The sequence below is a fragment of the Molossus molossus genome, unplaced genomic scaffold, assembly GCF_014108415.1.
Source record: "Molossus molossus isolate mMolMol1 unplaced genomic scaffold, mMolMol1.p scaffold_m16_p_20, whole genome shotgun sequence".
NCBI classification, from domain to species: Eukaryota; Metazoa; Chordata; class Mammalia; order Chiroptera; family Molossidae; genus Molossus; species Molossus molossus.
In genome coordinates, this window is record NW_023425356.1 from 1,123,764 (window position 1) to 1,141,471 (window position 17,708).

General features: G+C 51.2%; 1 protein-coding gene across 1 annotated transcript in view; it reads right to left on the reverse strand.

Annotated features, from left to right (window-relative positions):
• CARMIL1 (capping protein regulator and myosin 1 linker 1) overlaps positions 1-17,708 on the reverse strand; it is a 158,488-nt gene that overhangs the window by 92,630 nt on the left and 48,150 nt on the right. The window contains exons 3-5 of the mRNA XM_036273498.1: positions 7,168-7,218; positions 1,918-1,977; positions 211-332 (exon numbers count right to left, since the gene is read on the reverse strand). Of these exons, the coding sequence (XP_036129391.1) occupies positions 211-332; positions 1,918-1,977; positions 7,168-7,218 (233 nt within the window). The remainder of the gene's footprint in view (positions 1-210; positions 333-1,917; positions 1,978-7,167; positions 7,219-17,708) is intronic.

Sequence of the window (17,708 nt, forward strand, 5' to 3'; positions counted from 1 at the left end):
GAGGCTTCCGGGCAGTTTCCCAGTGGCTCTTATTCCCATTCTACAGACGGGGCACTGAGAAGTGAGTTTATTGCTGAGGGTCTCACTCGGCCCCAGACGTCTGCGGAGCACTGGGTGCAGTTTACTGGGCCAATCCCACAGGGAAACCTCGGCCAGGGAGCAGGAGCCCGAGGGGAGGAGGCCAGCCCCACCCAGCACCCTGGGACTCACACGGGAGACTGGCCAGGGAACGTTCTCCGCAGACAGGAGCCCACGTGGGCCAGCACCTCGTCCACGGCCTCAGGTGACGTCATCCTCAGGGACAGAAGGCACTTCTCAGTTTCCAGGACCATCTGCAAGAGTGGGACAGGGGTGCGGTTAATCGGGTCATGAGTGCCCCAGGGGATGCTATCAGCCTCGGGAGTGTGCACAGGGCCAGCAGGGTCTGGGGTCCACACTGCCGATTCTCAGCGTTGGGAACAAGATCACATGATGCACTTTATAAAAACACAGAGGGGCCCCCAGATACACTGAACCTAAACTGCCATGTGTGTAGGGGTGACGGGGGTTCTGCTTAAGGAATCGGTGTTTTCAAAAAGCATCCCAGGCAATGCTGACATACTGGCTCCTGACTGCAGCCGAGTGGCTGGTGCCAGAGTCCAAGCTGTTTCACTTCAGGGTCATCTCCAAGGGCCACACCATGGCACCGAGTTACACTGGAGCCACGTGGTAGGGTGGTTCTTGTGGCACCTCAGTGACAGAGCAGCTCCGAGCCCCGGGGGGTGGTGCTCGAGACCCAGGCCTCTGAATGTCACACGTGAGGAAGGGATGGGATCACACCGTGCTGAGACCAGTTCTAGCAACCACGTGGGAAAAATCAGCCCCGCCTTCTCAACACCCTCTCTTACCATCAAACGCCAAAGTCAACTTGCATTTTGACTATAACCTTGGCACTGACATTTCACTAGTGTCCTTCTGCTCCCATCCCAACCCCCAAGTCATAAACGTGAGCATTTATGACGTGAAACCACCGAGAAGGCCCTGATGACATCATTAACCGTGAGTGATGTCACCCTACTCACAGGCCAAACGGGTAAACATATGGGGCCATGTTTTTCTTCCCAATTCATTTCTGGAGAATGATAAACACAGGATGAAACATCACTGGAAGACGAACTGTGGAAAAGTTCCGAGGATTTGTATGGGATTTCGCTCAGCATGGAGACGATCTTGACAATTTCTTTTAGGAAGGTTACCAACAAACTACACACACATGTGCATTTCTTTATAGTTTTGAAAACTAAAGCAAAAAGTAAGTACAAGAAATGAAATAATAAAGAACAGAGCAAGAATCAAAGGAACCAATAGAGAAACATCAGTGAAACCAAAAAGCAAATTCATTGGGATCAATAAAATTGATAAACCCCTAACCAGACTGATAAGGAAAAAAAGGACCGAAGAACCATATTATCAGTATTAGAAATGAGACCCTACAGATATTTGAAGGAACAGTGGATATTATAACAACTTTATATCAATAAATTTCACAACTGAGATGAAAATGAACAAATTTCTTAAAAGACAAATTATGAACACTCACTGAAAAAGAAACATGTATATGAAGTGTCTACATCTATTAGAGAAGTAGAATTTGCAGTTAACAAGCTTCACAAAGAGAATATCCAGGCCCACGAGACCCCACGGACGAAGAGCTAATAATTAACTGTCCTAGAACAGCTACAGAGAAGGTTTTCCTTATCAGAACCAGTTCTGACCCTGCCCATAGCCTGTTCAGCTTCCCAGGTCCCTAATCCTGCCCTTCAACATTTTCTCAAGAAACTTTCAACCGCAAAACCAAACAGAGGATGCTTCACAGTTTCAGAAACTCAGGAGAGGTGATCTTTCGGCTACAGCAGCAGGTCTCTGAGGTTCACTCACCTGTGTGGGTTTGCTGCAGGTGACACCGTGAATGTCCAAGTAACTGAAGGTCAACTCAAGCTGCAATGGAGGGAGGAGGAAAACAAAGTCCTGTAATCAGGTTCTAGAACACAATTCAAGGAAACAATACTACAATCGGAAATGCTACCAGCCGCTACAGGCGGGCTGGTTTGCTGTCTCCATTCATTTACCAAGATGAACCGTATTTCAGAAAATGTGTTCTTTGCATCCCTGACGGGACAGTGCACATTTGCCTTTTTAAATTTCACCCTGGGTGCCCGGGCCGGTTTGGCTAAGCAGTTAGAGAGTCTGCCCATGGAACAGAGAGTCCCAGGTTCGGTTCCCGCTAAGGGCACGTACCTCGGTTGCAATTTGTCCCCGGCCCCGGTTGGGGTTGTGTGGGTGGCAGCCAGTCAATGTGTCTCTCTCACATCAATGTTTCTCTCTCTCTTCCTCCCTCTCTCCTTCCTGCTCTATCTGAAGATAAATGCAAAAATGTCCTCGGGTGAGTATAAAAAAATAACAAAAAATAAATTTCATTCTGGGACAAACCCAATGAAGAGTTTTGGTATTTCCACTCTGGTATCTTATTCATTTGGAAGTGAATGTGTGGCTGTGGCCAGTTTTGTTCAGTGATTAGAGCACTGGTCCTCAGACTGGAGGGTTTCAGGTTCGATTCCCAGTCAAGCGCAGGTACCTGGGTTGCAGGTTCAATTGTAGGCCCTGGTCAAGGTCTTCTGGGAGGCAACTAATTGAGGTTTCTCTCTCACATCAATGTTTCTCTCTTTCTCCCTCCCTCCCTTCCACTCTATCTAAAAATATGCTTGGGTGAGGATTAACAAACACAAAAAGAAAGAAAGAAAGAAATGTGTGAAGTGAGCCATCTAAATACACTTGTTTTTTTATTTCAAAATTTTGCTTCACAAATTCACAGCAGGATGACGTCACGTTCGTTGTCCCTTCTTTCTAAACTCTGGCCTCTTCCGATGACACTCTGACCACTTACCAAGTCATCATTCCTTCTGCCACCTTCCATAAAAATTCACATTTCAAATGGAATTTCAAACCATGCTTAAATAAAACACATAGTTAAGTAAAAGTCTTCCCTCTCCCTACATGTAGAAAGATGATTTATTTACTTCTTATTTTAGCAATAAGGGTTCCTTCCACTGTTCTCCTGAGATCAACATTTATTTTCTTCAAAATAGACCCAGCCCTGACCAGGTGGTTCAGCTGGTTGGAGCGCCATCCAGTACACCAAAAGGTTGCAGGTTTGAGCCCCGGTTGGGGCATGTATCGGAAGCAATCATTGATGTTTCTCTCTCTTTCCTCCTCCCTTCCTCTCTCTCTGAAATCAATGGAAACATATCCTCAGGTGAGAATTAAAAAAGAAAAATTTGGTCCAGTCTCATACTCTCAGTCTGTTTTTCCTAGACAGTGGCCACTAATCTCTCTCTGGTGCTACAGCCCTTCATCCTCCCACAGACAACGGGGACAGAATGAGGTCTGTTTATTTTGCCCTCGCCTTCAACCTAGAAATGTAATGGGGAAAAGAACCCACCCAGAACCAAACCCCGTGACCCTCCACTCGCTCCGGGGTGGGCTGTACTGTCACACGTGCTGGCGCCCTGAGCACAGGAGGCTGCAGGTGGAGGCAGCACCTGCTCTTCCAGCGCTCGGCCACCAGCGGGCAGGTGCGGGGCCGCGTGTGCAGGGTCCGGACGGAGGAGGGATGAGGCCGGTTGTGGCCCCGAGGCCTGAGTGCCGCACTGCAGGCAAACTTTAGACAATCAGAGGAGAAGCCTCCTTGCCTCTCGTCAGGGAGAATGAGACCTGGCTGGGTTCTGAAAAGTCATCTAAAGCAGGGAATCGTTTTCTAAGAAGTGTGCATGTCTACCTTTGTCTGTTTCCATTAAATATAGTTTCATGTGCCAGCCTTGGATCTAATGCCAAAGCTTGTTAGAGTGAAGCCCACGGGCTGGCCCTCAGTGGCCCTCGTCTGCATGGGGCTCCCTGACAGAGGCGTCACCCGGAGCCACACCCACATGTGGGGCCCCCAAGGTCCACATCAATCTCTGAGGAGGGAGGGAGAACCTGCAGATGCCCGCTGAGCACTCTGGGGCACACAGTCTCTCCGTGACCAAGTTCCCCATCGCTGCCGCCTTTAAGTGCTTTACAGCCTTAACAAGAAAGTCATCTTTTAAGTCAGTCACTGTTATCAAAGTTCAATCTTTCAGAGACACTGTCTCCTTCAGAAGCTGTATTTTATTGCTACATAAAATGTCTTTAGTTAAATAAATGGGCTCATGTCATTCAAACTGCCCTGGTTAGGTGAGGGACATATCTCACTGTACTGGTGTGAGCAGGCGTGACCAGGTGCACCCTCCAACCCAGCAGCACCGCCAGCACCGTTCCAGGTGGACAGCGCAGGTTGGTGTGGTTGGAGGCTGGTGGAGGCCAGGTAAGAAGCTCCCACTGCACCAAGCAGAGCTCGAGGGGCCAGGGAAGCATTGCGACATTCCTGCTGGGCCCCAGGACTTCAAGTTTGTCAAGAAAAGACAGGGTGGAAAGGAACTCCAGGCAGAAGGAAAAGAACCTGCAGATGCACAGATGTTATTACTCATGTTATTACTGACAGAGGGGGAGGGGGACTCTAAGATACACCAATAAGCATCACAGCAAACAGAGCTCAAATCTCTCTCAGCCTGCCTGTGGCGATCTGAACAGGCCTTTGCTCTCGGCGCCCTCAGACAGGCCTCCTCCAACCCCAGCCCACCCCAAGGACAGTGGAAGGGCTGTCCCTGGAGAGGAGGAGGCAGGAAGCTAGTTAGGAAGCTGGGGCAGGGGCAGGCTACTTGAAGACCTCAGGTAATTCTAAGGCAGAACCAGGGATAGTAGTGATTGGATAGAAGAGGAAGAAATCAGCCAAACTATTTCACTCATTCCACCCCCACCCACTAGCAACACAGCAAATCTACATGAGACATGTGACTGTCCTGCAGGGGCTCCCACACTCTGCTGCCAGCCCAGGTCCTTCCAACTGTCCACCCCTTTCCTTCCCACCCAGGCTCCTGCACCCCTCTGGGCCCACACCCCTGCTTCCTGGGTGCCTTGTGCCATTTCACCTGCTAACCCTCCGAGCAGTGGGTGACTGTCTGGTTGATGGGTTCCTCCTTCGGCCCAGCTGCTCCTTGGCCCCCTCCTGATCTGATGATCACCCACCCCCACCCCACACGGCAGAGCCGGGCCTTCAGGGTGAAAGCAAAGGGATGTTTCTCCCCCAGATGTGACTGCAGAGCTACCTGCTTTATGATTAACCCCTGAGATGAACACTTCTTATTCTGGGCATTTAACTGCACAGGTGGTACGTGTAAGAATAAAAAGACAGAGAAAAAATATCTAATTAACCAGCCCCCAAAGAAAGGAGGAGAAAACTATGTCCTCACCAGCGCCTGCTGCACACAACTGCTCTGAACACAATTATTTCCTCAGAGAATGCGTGCCTCTGCCTGGTGCTGCGCCCCAGCCCAGGGGACGCCTCTGTGGGTAGCCCCTTGCAGATCACTTCAAGTGTGATGCTGACAGTGTAAGAAATCAGAACCAATGTCCGAACTGCCCCAGCCAGGCCGAGGCAAACCTCAAACACATAACAGGATGAGCTGGGCCTTCACTCGGGATTAGGGTGGGGGCAGCCCCCAGAGCAAACACCTGTCGCTGCACCAGAACACCTTTAATCACCATGAACACCACCTCCTCCCCCCAGGGCTGCTGGACTCTCCTCTCAAGCCCATAAAATTTCCTTCTGCAACTGTCTGTTCACCCGTGGGATAATGGTTCATTTGCTTCCTTCTCTCCTGCCTTCTGGTGTTTTAATGGACAGGTTGTTTAGCTGAACATCATTCGCAACACACTGTAAACATATGGACTCACTTCATGTTATTGAAAGGGGCTGGTGAGACACTCGATAAAATTTAGCATTTGTGGGATCGGAGAGAAAAAGGGCCGCGGGACCTAAGCTTTGCCCGGCGAACCACGGGTGATCTTCCCGAGCTCGGTGGAAATCCCGTGAACTGTCCCCGCGCAGGTGCTGCCGGCGCCCGCGTGGCAGCCGTGGGTGGTCAGCACATGAGCAGGTGTCGCCAGACAGTGGCCACGTGCTGGGTTCTAAGAGCTGAGGCAGGACTAGGAAACAAACAAGCAGGTAACACAGCAGCGCCGTGCGGAAGGCGGCCGCACCCACTGCCCGCCTGGGTCTGCGGCTGGGGCGGTCCGCCCAGTGGGAGTAAAGAGGGGCGAAGTCACGAGCCCCTGAGCCTGGTCTTCGTTCATTTCCTGAGTCCCGACACCGGGCAGCTCACCTACTGTGTGAAGTGAACGAGACCATGACTCCAACTGCACTCGGCAGGCAAGCCATTCAATTCCAGTAACAACACGTAGCTAAGCAGTGCCTGCTCTCTGCTGAGAATCACGCACTGGCCATCTGCGCGTGGAAGCATGGCCCTGGGCAGGCTCCTGAGCCCCCTGAGCCTCAGCGTCCTCACCTGCACGATGACAGTGGCCGTGGGACCTACGTCATGGCTCTCACGCGTTTCTTTAAGACGTAACCCTATTTACCAAAGCAGCACACAGTCAGCTCGGCGACCCTCGCCTTTTCAGAAACGTCCCACACTCTCATTCGCAGTCGGTGCCTCATGTGAAAGTGGTCAGCACCTTTGTGCCACCATAAAGGAAAAGAAGACGCCACCAGCGCCCATTTGGATCAGCACCACAAATGAAGTCACCTCACGGACACCATGCAATGGCTGCTTTAAGAACTGGCAGGACCACGCGCGTCAAGGGCGCAGCACGAGGGCGGCCGAGGCGGCCAAGCACCGGCCAGGCACTGCTCAGTCACCCGGCCCCGCCCCGTGCACGGCCTCACACAGCTCCGCAGCTGGCAGCCAGCACTCGCTGTGAAGAAGGGGCACAGCAGGCCCCGCTGACAGAATGACCAGAGCTCGCCCCTCTTCTGGGGACGGGGGACGCTTTATGTGAACACAAGGAGCAGAGAGTGGAAATGTCCCTCACACAGGTTTGGTGAGGTGCCTCTGGGGTAAGGAAGGAAAACGAGGAGACGAAATCCCAGCCACACAGCTGAGGAATGAGGTGGGCTGGGAGTCTGTGCGCGTGTGCACACATGTGCACGTGTGGGTGTGTGTAAGCATGTGTGTGCACGTGTGTGCACGCACTGGGGAACCCGTGGGCACTCACCTTGGTGGGGATCCTTGCCATGAGGAGGAAGGCTCGGCATGATGTGAGCACCTGTAAGAGAGAAGCAGCCATCAGTGCGGACAGTGGGCCCGCTGGGCTGTTACCCACGGAGCTGATGAGGGGGCATGGGGATCATAAGAAACAGGACCAGTCCCTACCGATGGGCCCGTCTATCTGTGTGTCTGTCTGTCCACCTCTGCCTCTCCCCAGTCACCTGGTGGCCTCCATCTCTCACTGTATCGACCTGCTGCTGTGTCCTCCTCGTTCACCCCCCTTCCCTCCCCTCCCCGCCCTCCCCTCCCTTGGCGGTTGCTGCCTTGGTACCCACCACACCCCACCCTCCCCCATTCGCTCCCCTTTGGGCCCCTCCCTGCCCCCTGCCCTGTTTCCCAGCATCCTCTGTGCTCGCCACTGGAAGGTATGCAGTTCTCTCTGCCGATGAAAGCAGACAGCGATCACAGGAGAACAACTGCCCTCTGGACGGTGTCTCATTCCCCACGTGGGACAGAACTTCAACAAAACGTGAGGTAGAAATGACAGCCGCCTCTGGACACGGTCATAGCATCAACACATCGGTAGTCACGTGACTTCCAGGTCCGCGTGTAGTCTAACCAGTACGTCTTAAAAACTAATCTCAAACGGGCGCCCAATGCACTGGCCCCAGAAGCGAATGCTAGCAGGGGTGCGGCTGGTCCCCCGCCCTCCGGCCAGCCCCCGCAGAGGAGGCGCCACAGGGCCTGCCCATCCTGAACAGGGTGTTCAGTGGGTCAGGAAGCCAGAATGTCCACATGGCTTCACCTTTGGAGTAAAGGGTAGTTTCTTGACCAGGTGCACATGCTAACAGCCCCGTCTGCCCTCCCCAGAGGCCTGTGTGCCAACCCCGTTTCTGTCAAAATATGTCAAAGGCACAATACGCACACAAGGTCCTTCAGAAGCTGCACATGAGCCTGAAGACAGGCGCCTCCACGAAGGTCCCAGCTTTGAGGAAAGAACCCCGATCCTGGAGGTCAGCCAGGGTCCCAGAGCAGGAGGGCTATTCTTAGCAAGTTTGGGGGTGGAGAGGGGAGACCCTCCAGTGCACCCAGTGCTTCACAAGGCTGTGCCCATCCCGAGCATGACTGTGCAGCAGTACTTAGAAGCGAGGGTGAAAAACTGCAAATGTCACCATTCCAAGAACTGGGTCTCTGTCCACCAGTGTCAAGTGAGCCAGTAGCTGGCACGGGACTGCATTCACCCGGGAATCCCAGAGAACCCCATCTCCTAGCTTCCCTGCCTGGCTCCGGACGGCCCTGGGATTGTGGCGGTGTAGGCCTGCCAGCGTGTGACACACACTCATGCATGCTCACACGTATGCGCACTCACTCGCACACGCTGCTTCTAGCAGGCCGGGGCAGCAGCACACAGGAAAACCGCCAAGTTTCCCCCTTTCCAGGGCAGGCTAGTTTCAGCACCAAGAAGCCTGCATCCTAGAAACTGGGCTCTTGGTCAGGCTTTTTGCATGGACATGGGAATTGTGAATGCAGATTCACATCCTGGCTCCGCCCCGTCTAGCTGTTCAACCTAACAGTTACCTTCTCCACACCCAGCGTGCTCACCTAGAAGACAAGGGTGCTCCTCTGCAGGACGCAGGCTCCTGCTGCCAGTGACACAGGTGGAACGGAGCCGGTGCCACGAGGTCTCCGCCGCCCACCAGACCTCACGCCATGATACTGAGTGACCGCGTTCCCAAAGCAGTCACACCAATGGGGTTTTTAGCTAATAGTTTTTGTCAACAGAACAAAACAAACAAAACCCACAAAGATTCCGAGACATCTCCTAGGCTGAAATTTTTGGTTTGATGTGTATTTTTGATCTTGATGGAGAACATTCTTACAAAGTTAACTAATATGGGGCCTGGAGGAGTGTGTGCTCAGCAAGGAGCCCTCTCCCCAAGGGTGGCTGCAGCCCCCACCTCCTGAGGAGCCTGTCCTTCCACGGGCCCCAGCGTGCAGACCGCTCATGAGCCTCGAGATGAATTTCCTCTCCCACTCACTGAAACAGAAGCAGCCGCCTGGTTCTCTCTGAGGCGTCTCAGTTCACCTTGTAACTTCAAAATTTCACCTGGAAACGTTTATAAAATCCTTCTGCTGCTAAGACACAGCCTCACAGAAAACTCTCAATGTCCGTATGAAGATGATACACAACGAGGTCGGCTCTGGAATCCTCTCCTGCACCCTTACTACAACCTGAGATGACACCTGTTTCACCTTACGTCACTCACTGCCCGAAGCCTCCTGCGCTCAGCCCACATTCATGCCGCTGAACCACACGCTCTCGCAGATCACCTCCCTCTCACCCGGGCTCTCCACACAAACCTTCAGAAACAGTCTCACACCCCGAGAGTGCAAGCAACCTAAAGACGAATGCAGTTTCATACTGTCCCCTCTTCCAAACGCCAGCTCCAAGCACACCACGGACGAGACCTCCTTCATCCACGGCACAGGTGAGGACGGAGAGGTGGGAGCAGGACGGTTATCACCGCTGTGAGTGACAGATACCGAAGGTCTGTGCAAAGTCACGCCGACAGCCGAGAGAGATAAAAGGTGTCCTGGCTCCGAGCCTCAGAACACCACTCTACACCAAGCATGACGACCGTCACCTCTCCGGGTTCACCGGAAGGAATGCAAAACACGGCATCATTTCTAGTGCAATTTCTGGCCCTAAACTCCTTATGAAATTGGATCACCATACTCCTCGAGCATCTGTGACACGTATCGGGGTGCCAGCCTGGGGGCCCACCAGCCCCCACCTATTTCTATAAATACACTTTTCCTGGGACATGGCCATGCCGTCAGTTAATGGACCATCTCTGGAAGCTTTCATGCTACAAGGCAGAGTTGAGTCGATGCAGCAGAGATTTTAATGACTCACAAAGCCCAAAATATTTACCATCTGCTCCTTTCCAGAAAATGTTTGCCACCCCTGACCCGTAGCTTAGAAGACAAAGTGGCGTCAGGTCGCCTGTGTTCCATCCAGTGTCACTATTTCCTGTCGGTGTGACTGGACCTAGTCTTCACCGTGCTGGTGGTTCGGTCCCTGTTTTGCAAGATGGGAGCAGAATATACCTGCACCTCGAGGAACGTGAGGTTCCTACGTTGGCAGGTGAGTTCAGAAGAGCCAGCAGGGGGAAGTGCCAGCTGGGCTGTGGGTGGCTCCACTGACTCAGTCGAGTTTAAAAATTGTAACAAACAGACCAGATGGAGAGTGAGGAAAATCCAAGACTGCAAGTGGGAACCATAAGCAGGGTGTCATGAAACTTCCGTTCAGAGATGGCAGTGTGCACACAGTACGCATGCATGCACATGCGTGTGTATGTGTGCGTGTATTCATTTGTGTGGGGGGGGTGGCTCCTAAAATCAATATCAAATATATTTCTTCTCTGGGTCCAGGTCTGAAAGTTCAATAACCACTGGCTGTGGGCACCATGGGCACCTGTGAGCGTGACCCCTCGGAGGCGGGGGCAGTCACACCGACCTCAGAGACACCCAGCTTCACCCGTCAGCTGTGCGGTAATGGCCAGGCTGCTTCTGATCTCCAGCCCATGAGTCGCACACAGTGTGTATCCCATGTGAGAAGTGGGGGGAACCCGTAGCAGACATTACTGATAAAGACCTGTAGAGACTGGGGTGGGGGGAGACCAGCCCAGGCACCCTGTCTCCTGGCTCAGCTGTGCCCAACACCCCATCTCCGGGGGCATCGTGTGTGCAGGGGAGACCATTTCCGTGGCAACTACAGCTATGAGGGTTAGGAGAGAATTCCACTTCCAGGTGATGATGTAGAGGACCCTGGGAGAGAAGGAGAAGGGACTTGGACTCACACACATTTGAATCCACTTGCCGACTCCCCCTCTTTCAGTCAGGTGACACGTCTGACGCGTGTTCTCCTTACCTATAAACCAGGTACATACAATGTCTGCCGGACGTGGCGAGGGTGAAAAGGGACACTGTGTAAATAAGGGAGCATGTCACAGACCTCACAGGGCTGCTGTGAGGACTGAACACATCCCATACACAAGGTGCTGAGACGGGGGCCGCCAACGGTGTCGGCATCGCTGTCCTGGTCAGGAGGCCTCCCCATTCTGGACCTTCTGGCCCAGGTCACACCGAGTGTCTTTAAGTGTCTTACTACACTTAAAACACCACCACCTCTGGGCTATCTAGTTCAGACAGTCCACTCCCTGGGTTTCTATTACTTTTTTTCCCCACAATCTCTCTTGAAATTGAGTAAAAAAGATATGTACAAAATAGATTTGTAAAATCTTAAAGTGTGCATTCTTCTTTTTTCTTATGCCCTGCAGTTACCATCCAATTATTATTCTGTTTCTGCATCTATTGTTTGAAAAGAAACAGTAGCTGGCTTGATCATGACCATTTTTAAACACATCTCCCTGGTTTCTGCAGGCAACTCAAGTGTCTCCCAGGCCACTGTCCAGATGTCCAAAAGCAGCTCTCCCTCCCAGGCAAGCATTCGGTGCTAACACTGTAAATGTCACATAAAACTCAGGAGAAACAGAAGAGTTGAACTAGCCTCCTGCTCAACGTGCAAATCACTTCATTCCTGCCAAGACCCCAGGGAACCAAAGGGCTGCTGTTAATGTCCCCATTTCTCAGCTGAGGAAATCAAGGCAGAGAGATGAACAATGGTCCGTTTGACAGACTGAACTCACAGTTTAGTTGAAAAAGAAGAGAGGAGCCTGGCTGATTTGGCTCAGCGGTCAGAGCCTCAGCCTGAGGACTGAAGGGTCTCAGTTCAATTTCCGGTCAAGGGCACGTACCTGGATTGCAGGTTCGATCCTCGGCCCCAGATGGGGTTGTGCAGAAGGTAACCAATCTCTCTCTCTCTCTCTCTCTCTCTCCCCCCCCCCTTCCTCCTTCCCTTCCACACTCTAAAAATCAATGAAAAAAATATCCTTGGGTTATGATTAACAAAAAAAAAAAAAGAAGAGCAGGAATTAGGAAGATATAAACACGGAAATAACTTGAAAATAAAACACTACATGCAAACCCTTAGTCAGTAAATCGAAGCGAGCTGGGAGCTGGTCTGGAAACACTGACTGGATGAGCAGAACTGTGGGCGGTGCCCCCCAGCTGGGCACGTGCCCCAGTGATGCCCGAGGTCAGGCTGCACACTGAGTGGGAAGAGGCTTCCGTGGTCAGGGGGCCTCATATGACAGTGCTCATTGACGCGTCAGCAGACCACACCCTAGCAGTTCAGGAAGGAGGCCGCCCCAAGCTCCATCGCTAACTTGCAGGACCCAGGACATTAATAGGGCCGTGCAGTCCGTTTACAGCTGACCTTTCATAATTGTCAGTTTAATTTCTTCATTTTGGGAACGAGGAAACTGAATCCTAGGAACACTGATACTTATAAAAAAAAAACAAAAAAAACAAAACACAATTTTGTTCATCTTACAAGCAAGCCTGAGTTCCTACATTACATGTCACAGCCGTGTGGGGCTGTCTTCCACAAGCAATTAAAACAAGTTCACTAGCCTTACTTTTTAGCTCTGATGTGTTTCCAGAAACTGCGAGATTAGAGGGTCGTCCATGTTTTTATATATATACACACACACACACACACACACACACACGTATACAATATACAACATGTATATTCTATAACATGTATGTTATAACATACAGCATGCGTTGTCTAACATACAACATGCAAATCATATGGCACGTCTATTATATAGCATGCAACATGCACATTATATAACACAACATGCAAGTCATGCCAATACGTGTTATATAATATGCAATGTACAGATCATGCAGTTATGTCTTTTACCCTAGAGGAAGGATATCAAAATTAGGGATTGTCTCCCTGAACATTATCAAATCAGAGCTAAGACACAATAATGTTCTAAAAGCAAGGATGAATGTAAACCATTAAAACAATGTAAAATTGTCTGAGGACATGCAAGTTCCCATGAAATAAGCATCAATACTATCCTCAGTACATCACAGGGCCCGAAAGCACCATTCACTATTTGGGCAAAGCAGAGCATTAGAACTCCCTCATAAATCTCGGAAAACTCGCCTGTTGGAGCTGGAAGGCTTCCTCAGAATGACTGGGGACTCTGCTCTCTTAAAACACAGTCTGGGCCAGTCTGAATGGGCATTTCCTTTCCTTGAGCTCACCTGCCTCAGTGCCAACTCAGAGCCGCGCACTTGGAGGGCAAGCGCAGGGCCAGGCCAGTCTGCCCTGCCGTGGACTTCTGCCAGAGCGCCCCCAGCTGCGTGACCTCCCCCCAGGCTGCCTCTGTTGGAGAACCACACGTTTCCTTCACAGGTGAATTTTTTTAATTCCCCAGGTTATAAGTTTTAAAAGGACCATTGAGATAGAAGTCCAAAAAAGTCCATCTTAATCCTGAAGAAGCTGTTGGCCAATACATTCAGCACAGCCAGCAGCAGGCACATGGTCTGTGTGACATCTTAGGGTAAAGGGGCCCTCAAAGGCCCTGATTTCCTGAGCAGCCTCGCGGCAGGAAGTCTGATTCTGATTCTTCCAGATGCTGGGGAAGGAGAAGCAACCGGGACCTGCATGGGGGTGTCACACAGAGGACCTGCCACACTCCGAATGGCTGGGCCAGTGGGATGGGGTGACCGTACCTCACAGGCCTTGCTGCTTCTCCCTGGACAGGCCAGGTGGGGCCCCCTCGACTGTGCTGAATAGGCATGACTGACACGGAGAGTGGGAGGTGACGGCAAAGAGCTACAGACAGGCCGAGGGTGAGAACGGCCCGAAAGCCGCGCAGAGACCCACGGACACTGTGGCCTGAGCGTCCCACGCTGACGGGGCGGGCAGGCTTCCCTGGGCTGGCCCTGCTCTGGAATCCTGGGATAATCCTACTGTATAACTCTACTAGTCAGCTGTTTATAATGGGTGGTTTTTCTAAAACAGACAGTTGTTTAAAAGCCGACGGCTTTGATTTTCCCTGGAAAGGACTGGGGCAGCCCTGTCAACACAACTCCGCTCCACTGTCACATGCGCAGGTCTGCGGCCGAGTGGGGGACTCTCCAGCAAGGGAAAGCTCGAGTGTTACCTCTGAGCCAAGGCAGAACCACAGCGCAAGGAAGATGGGTGGAGGGCGAGGCAGAGTCACAGTGAGAAGCCGTGACCTGGGGAAGTCAAACGGACGCCACGGTCACGCGGCCAGCCAGGAGCGTGAGTCTGCACACAGGAGCAGGACCCGGCTCCATGGCCCAGCAGGAAAACCCTTCCCCCTGCCTGCTCGGGGCTGTCCTCCGCAGCACAGGCGCCCCTCCCCCTCCCGGATCATCACCACCGAGCCCAGCACCCAGTGCGGGCAGGTGAGCCCGTCAGGAAGTACAGAATGTGCCAGCCCGGCAGGTGTGGCTCAGTGGTTGAGCGTCGACCCATGCACCAAGAGGTCACCAGTTCGATTCCCGGTCAGGGCACCATGCCCAGGTTGTGGGCCAAATCCCCAGTGGGTGGCATGCAGGAGGCGGCCAATCAATGTTCTCTCTCATCGATGTTTCTGTCTCTCTCCCTCTCCCTTCCTCTCTCTCTAAAATGAATAAAGAAAAAATATTTTTTAAAAAAAGAATGCACCAGTGGTCATTAAAGAGGCTCTCGACACCCAGTAGTATTTACACATATAAACAAACATACTTAAAACCTCTTTAACAGGAAGAATAAAAACAAAACTGCAGAATTCCCAGAGACATTGCCCAAGAAGGGTCACTGCAAAGGCCACATGAAAATATCTGAACTTGGATTTTTTTTTTTTTAATTTAAAAAGCCGTAGACATGTCTTGGCTACCGTGAATAATGGCACAATGAACTTAGGGGGACATATAACTTATAACTTTATGAATACATGTTTTCAAGTAGATGCCCACAAGAGGGGTTGCTGGGTCACATGGCAGCTCTATTCCTAATTTTCTGAAGAACCTCCACACTGTTCTCTAGTGTGTGTACCAATTCACACATCCACAAAGTGAACAAGGGCTGCGTCTGAGTGTCCTTCCATGGATGGCTGGGTTAAGAAAACATGGTCCATAGATACAATGTAACACTTCTCAGCCACAGGGAGGACGAAACACTACCATTTGCAACAACATGGATGGATCTTGAGAACATCCTGTTAAATAAAATAAGTCAGAAAAAGACAAGAACCCTATGATCTCACATATACGTGGGATATAAAACAGAAAGCAATAAATAAACAGACGAACAAACTCTCGGACACAGACAGCACTATGATGGCTGCCAGACGGGAAGGGGCAGGGGAGGTTGAAGAGGGCCAAGGGGTCAAATGGGTGCTGACAGAAGGAGCCGAGATCTCGGATGGTGGGCACACGATGCACCGTACAGGTGAGTATCACAGAACTGTATACCTGAAATCTATATAATGCATTAACTAATGCCACCCCAATACATTTAACTTGAAAAAAGCCTTAGCCAGTCCAAAGAAGCACCACACACTCATTACAGAAGGCACCTTTGCTCCTGATGCATAAAAATGCTTTGCTCTGGTTCTTCGTCCCAGCCTTGTCCCAGGAACACAGGTCCTTGCGGTGTTGGGCCTGTGGGCAGCAGTGCACAAACAGGTGTCCACATACTCACACCACACAGGCCACCTGGGTGAGCTCATGGTCCCTGTGTGATTTTACTCTGCGTTTTGTGATGTGCTGGCAAATGTAGACAAAAGAGTTAAAAGAGAGAAAGGGGGAAATACTGAAGGGACACTATTCTTTTTAAGTGATAAGATGCCTTAGAAAATATCATTAGACACATTTTACCATAAATAGTCAAACAGCTACCATTAATCAGAATATATTCTATGGTTAAAGGGGGAAGGAAGCGGGGGGAAGTCGAGGCTCAAACAGAACACCCGCTCCTGCCCGTGTGGTTCACAGTCCCTCCAACACCCTGGGGTGGATAGCCCAGCTGCACACTCCCCTCGAATGGCCAGATGTTGTTCCACATTCAATGCTGGTGATGTAACCACCAACGTCTCTAGGTGGATGAGCTGGGAACACCAGTGCCCTGTGGGAAATACCAGCAGCCACCACCCCCAATAGGAAGACATGGTGAATTACTAGGAAACCATTTGTGAATAATAGTGGATCACCAGTGAACACAATAAAATATGACGTTGCTGCAAGGTACAAACAGCTACTCTCTAAATTAGTCAAATACCTCATACGAAACACACAACTGAATTTATTTTAGGTTTATTTCCATATTTCAAATCAAATTATACAACCAACCCCAAAAGCTCTTTTACACACTTGAAAACACACAAATAATAAAAGCCAGAAGGCCTGACTTTTGAAAGAGGTGCCGAGGTTATTTCCTTAGAAAATGTAGAGTCTAGAGAAACTCTCTTTTTATAAAATTTCCAGATGATGTTAATAACAGGCATATTCCAGAGGTTTAAGAGACGCTTGGAGACAAATCTACTGAACATTACTAACACCAATCGTTACACACGAGAGAACGAGACCTCAAAATAGCAACTGTGGAAGGTCCGTGGCCCTCATCACAAGAACTAGTTTTAGGAAAAAGTTCATTGTGTAGCTAGAAAATTATTATTATTTTGCAACACTTCAGGTTTTTTTGTGGGTTTTTTTTCTGACTATGTAATGGCCACCAGAGAAATCATACAAAAGCTAAGCCAACCACCTGTGTAACGGCTGATGGATGCTCCCAGCAGCACCGGGCAAAACACCACTGTCTGGATCACAGGGGGCCAGGCCCACGCAGGAGGCCCAGGTGTCTGCCTGCCGAGTCTGTTCCTGGAGAGCGTTCTGCTGAGTGTGCGTCCCTCCTGTAATTAGCACGAGTCCCGCACCCTGAGAGCAAGGCCGGGGAGCCTGGCTGCACCTGGACGAGCACCCACTTGCCTTTTCCTGTGGGCTCTGCTCCCGGGCGGACAGCGGGCTCCACACGGTTCTCCTTCACGTGCTGACTCAGGACTCCCCGCCCCACTCCTCATGTTTCAGTATCTCGAAAGAAAACTCAGGGTTCAGCTCCAGCAATTGCTCCATTTTAGACTTTAATGTGACCCACTACTTCCAACCTGAATGATGCTTAAGCCGCTAACACTCTAAAAACTTAAGGATGATCTGAAGTTATAAAAAAAAAACACAGAACAGACAGCAGCCTGTATTTCAAACATTTAGTGAAAGGTTGGAGGACGGACTGCAGAGTCGGCCTACAGACCTGCAGACCTGCCTTGGTCCGCCTGGGCTGCTGCGCCAAGCACCACACACGACCATCGACCGGAGATGCCGGATGCTCTGCTCCAGAAGGACCAGTCTGAAAGCAAGTCTAAAGATAGAAATGACTTTCAGCCAGCGCTAAGAAAACACAAGCAGGTGTCCATCAATGAATCCACCCAACAGTGCTCAAGAGGCTGACCCCGGGGGTCCACATCACACACCTGCTGGGACCTCGGAGCTCTGGTCTGTGGGCGCCTTCCGCCCCCACCCACTGCTCCGCCCCGTCTGCAGGCCCGCTGGCTCCGG